The following is a 3,887-nucleotide window of genomic DNA, read 5'->3' on the forward strand; positions in this document are numbered from 1 at the left end:
ATAGCTACAAGCATTAGAGGGTAATTGTCCTTAGGCTTTAGGGGTGGTTTAGGGCACTTAAAGCCCTTGAAAAGGGGTTTACGGCCCAAGAAATGTCCTTGGCCATAAACTCCTATTACTTGTGTTTCTTGAATGATTTCTAGCCTCTAATGATCATACACTAAGTCCTTAACTAGTTGCTTAACAAGAAAATGGGACTAGGTAGCCTTAAAGCTCCATTTTGGAGTTTACTCCCCAAGAACGTTCTTGGGCGGTAAACTCCCGGATCTTGCATTTTAGACATGTAATTGATGTTATAAAGCATATAACAAGTAATGAAACACATCTAGGAAAGTAGACTCACAATCTGGGATGAAAACCCGAAGATCCGTGAGAGAGAAAGTGACTTTTCTCTATTTGGAATTGTGAATAATGAATTAATTTAATTCAGAAATCTATTTATAGTCCTGAAATATTTTGGCAGAAAATATTTTTATTCCGGATATTGGACTGTAACATTATGAAACTTGGAATGCTCAAATTTCACAAAACCAGGAGCATCCACTCTCCTGATATCTCCTTAAACGTAAACCCTAATGTACACAAACTTGTTCGGAAAAGTATGAAAATCACTGAAACTGGACTGACTTCTATTGAATAGATAATGTTCGTACAATTTGAAATTTCGGGTTGTCACATTAAGTATGTAGGATATTAACACTAAGGAATTTTGAGTTTTGCATCATCCTCAAACTTCAATTGAAAAATCAACTAATGCTCATCGCTTTCAAGTAAAAATCTATTGTATATATAATCATTATCTTCTAAAAAATTGGGATCGTAATATATCATCTTGGAGATTTTCGGCTATTCATTTGGAAAAAAAGAAAGATATCAACTATATTAAATCAAAACTTCAAATTAATTGATTTTCTTATTTAATCAATTTTAAAATTCAAACAATAATCTAAAATTTATTCATTTTATGAGGGATATACTAGAAGATAAATTATGAATAATATTGACTTTAATTTTGACTCTTAAATATTTACTGATCTAATGAGATTATATTAGATTTTATAGGTTAATAACTTAATTATTGATATTCTTGTTTAATGAGTTATATATATATATATATATATATATATATATATATATATATATATATATATATATATATATATATAACGGGTTTGAATTTGGAAATCAAAAGCTATAAATAAGGAAGTTAAATTATGAACACTATTAATTAGAGAAACTAATATCATGTATATAAATAGAAGGATATGTTTCAATTGATAAAATAATTACTGAATTTAAAATGTTATAATTATTACAGATTCTATAATTAAATGTAATTGTATTTGAATTTCATTTGGAAAGATAATGGTGAAAAATATAAGATTAAAACACAATCAATGATCATGATTATTTTATTAGTAAATTAAAGGTTTTTTTTAATAATATTTAAAGATCAAATTTTATAAATAAATAAAGTCACGTTTCTAATGATTTTTTTTCCCTGTAATTATCTCAAATAAAAAAAAATCGGGAATTATGAAATTATTAAAAAAGATTAGATACACTGAAAGACATGGTTAAGAGAATAATGGTATAGTTCTTGTTCCGTTTCAGAGTGGAGCTTCTTTACGTGACCACCCCCACCCACCTTTCATCCCCCTTATCGCACACACACACATTCACCTCTCACCAATCACCACCACCACCGATGTTTTCTTCATCAAAAGGTATCAATACTAACCCCCTCTCATGATTTCTATCCCCAATTCCAATTCCCCTTCATATAGGGTTCCTTCCTTCATAACTTTATTTTAGGTCTTCCAACCTTGATTCACTTCTGTTGATTCAGTTGAAAAACAGAGCCCCGGACGTAATCTGATTTCTCACTACTCCCTCCCATTACTTGTCGTTCTCGTTTTCATTTTCGTTCATACCCTCAATTTCCCCGCGATCAAGATTTTATTTTTGGTCTGATAATGGGTAATGTTGGAAGTAACAGCTCCAACGGCCGGCGGAGACACGGCGGTGGTGGGAGCAGGAGGGGGAGCAATCAAAATCACCCCACACCGCCACCGCCGCAACCGCCACAGCCGGAGATCAACGCTAATAGATACGTGTTCGCCGCTGCCACACCTTACCCTGCTCAATACCCTAACCCTAACCCTAATACTCCTCAACCTCATCCTCCATATTACCAATACCCATCTGGACCATACTACCCACCACCACCGCCTCCCGCAGCAGCCTTGCCTCCACCATACGATCACCACCACCGCGTGCCTATGGACCCTGCAGCGCAGGCGTGGGTCGGCGGGAGGTATCCCTGTGGGCCTGTGATGAACACTCCTACACCTTATGTCGATCATCAAAAAGCTGTAACCATAAGAAACGACGTTAATCTCAAGAAAGAAACATTGAAGATCGAGCCTGATCAAGAAAACCCTGGAAAATTTCTTGTTGTTTTCACGTATGATGCCACTGTCGCTGGCAGGTAAAGTCTTTTTATTCTTACTTATAAATCATAGACATTGAAAAATTTTCATCAAGTCAACACCTTTCCATTTATGCATCAATATTATTATTTTCTATGTTTTGGTTTTGATTTCGTCTTCCCACAGCATTACCCTTTATTTCTTCGCAAAAGAGGGAGAAGACTGTAACATGAGTCCAACAAAAGAAGACCTTCTTCCACCAATCACAGTGTCCTTCCAACAAGGTTTAGGCCAGAAATTCCGACAGGAATCAGGGACTGGAATTGACCTTTCATTATTCGAAGAGGCAGAATTACTCAAAGTTAGCGAAACAGGGGTATACCCTCTAGCAATTAAAGCAGAAGCAAATCCGATTCCATCTGTATCTGAAAACGGGAATTCTACGAATCCTGGAACTACCAATTCCCAAATAACTCAAGCAGTGTTTGAGAAGGAGAAAGGTGAGTATCAGGTTAAGGTCACAAAACAGATCCTATGGGTGAATGGAATGAGATATGAGTTACAGGAGATCTACGGAATCGGCAATTCCGTTGATGGTGCTGATTTCGATGGGAATGATCCCGGAAAAGAATGTGTCATCTGTTTATCAGAACCTCGGGACACTACAGTCCTTCCATGTCGACACATGGTACACCATTTTTTCTCTACCCGTCTTTCTTTATCCACACACACACAGGGGTATTAACGTAATTTGCTTGGTTTCAGTGTATGTGCAGTGGATGTGCAAAAGTTTTGAGGTTTCAGACGAACAGGTGTCCGATATGTAGGCAGCCTGTGGAGAGGCTTTTGGAGATAAAGGTGAGTAATGGAGGTGAAGATTGATAATCAAACCATAAAATCATAAAATCGTATTAATATTGTAAAATCATGTTTTGTTTTTGAAACATATATATATATGTTTGTTTGAGTAATCGAAATATTGATTGATGTTTTAAGTTTTGTGTGACATGTTTAAGATATTTATAGATTAATTTTTCCTTGTTGAAAAAGAACATTTTTTTTTCTTTCTATTTTGGCTTGCAATTTTAGTGGGAGGGTACTTTTGGTTTTGGTAGTGGGTGTGGATTTGGGTTGGGTAGGGAATAAATTATGAAAGTGATGGTTTTCATAAGATATTTTAGGTGAATTATTAGTTAGAAAACAAAAAATCAGATTGAGAGTAGTTCGTAAAATACTATAAAAAGAATGGTCAAAATTTGGCTATTTTATTTGTATGATTATAAAATGTAGACGTGGTAAATCAATTTTGTAAGTTAACCTCTCAAATTAAAAATTCATTTTTGGATGAAATTAGAAAGTATGAAATGAATAAATATAATGGAGGAATTATGGAATTCCACTTACCATTTAGGCATTAAGCACTATCACACAATCAATCATGTTTATCAAGAAATC

At 34.7% G+C, this 3,887-nt stretch overlaps 1 protein-coding gene across 1 annotated transcript; it reads left to right on the plus strand.

Moving 5' to 3' along the window:
- Positions 1-1,580: 1,580 nt before the first annotated feature.
- On the plus strand, positions 1,581-3,427 carry LOC145088226 (putative E3 ubiquitin-protein ligase LUL2). The gene is made up of 3 exons (XM_079026476.1): positions 1,581-2,491; positions 2,619-3,120; positions 3,198-3,427. Exons 1-3 carry the CDS (start codon positions 1,977-1,979, stop codon positions 3,312-3,314), a joined length of 1,134 nt encoding a protein of 377 aa, XP_078882602.1. The 5' UTR covers positions 1,581-1,976; the 3' UTR covers positions 3,315-3,427.
- The last annotated feature ends 460 nt before the right edge of the window (positions 3,428-3,887 follow it).

Source organism: Lactuca serriola, chromosome 2 (genome assembly GCF_051521515.1).
Source record: "Lactuca serriola cultivar US96UC23 chromosome 2, Lser_US96UC23_V15, whole genome shotgun sequence".
Lineage (NCBI taxonomy): Eukaryota > Viridiplantae > Streptophyta > Magnoliopsida > Asterales > Asteraceae > Lactuca > Lactuca serriola.

What these genes read in the sequence shown, in the direction of transcription:
- LOC145088226 (XM_079026476.1), top strand. Translation starts at nt 1,977, where the DNA reads ATGGGTAATGTTGGAAGTAACAGCTCCAACGGCCGGCGGAGACACGGC. An exon ending in GATGCCACTGTCGCTGGCAG is followed by an intron (nt 2,492 to 2,618) that starts GTAAAGTCTTTT and finishes GTCTTCCCACAG; the next exon opens with CATTACCCTTTATTTCTTCG. An exon ending in TCCTTCCATGTCGACACATG is followed by an intron (nt 3,121 to 3,197) that starts GTACACCATTTT and finishes GCTTGGTTTCAG; the next exon opens with TGTATGTGCAGTGGATGTGC.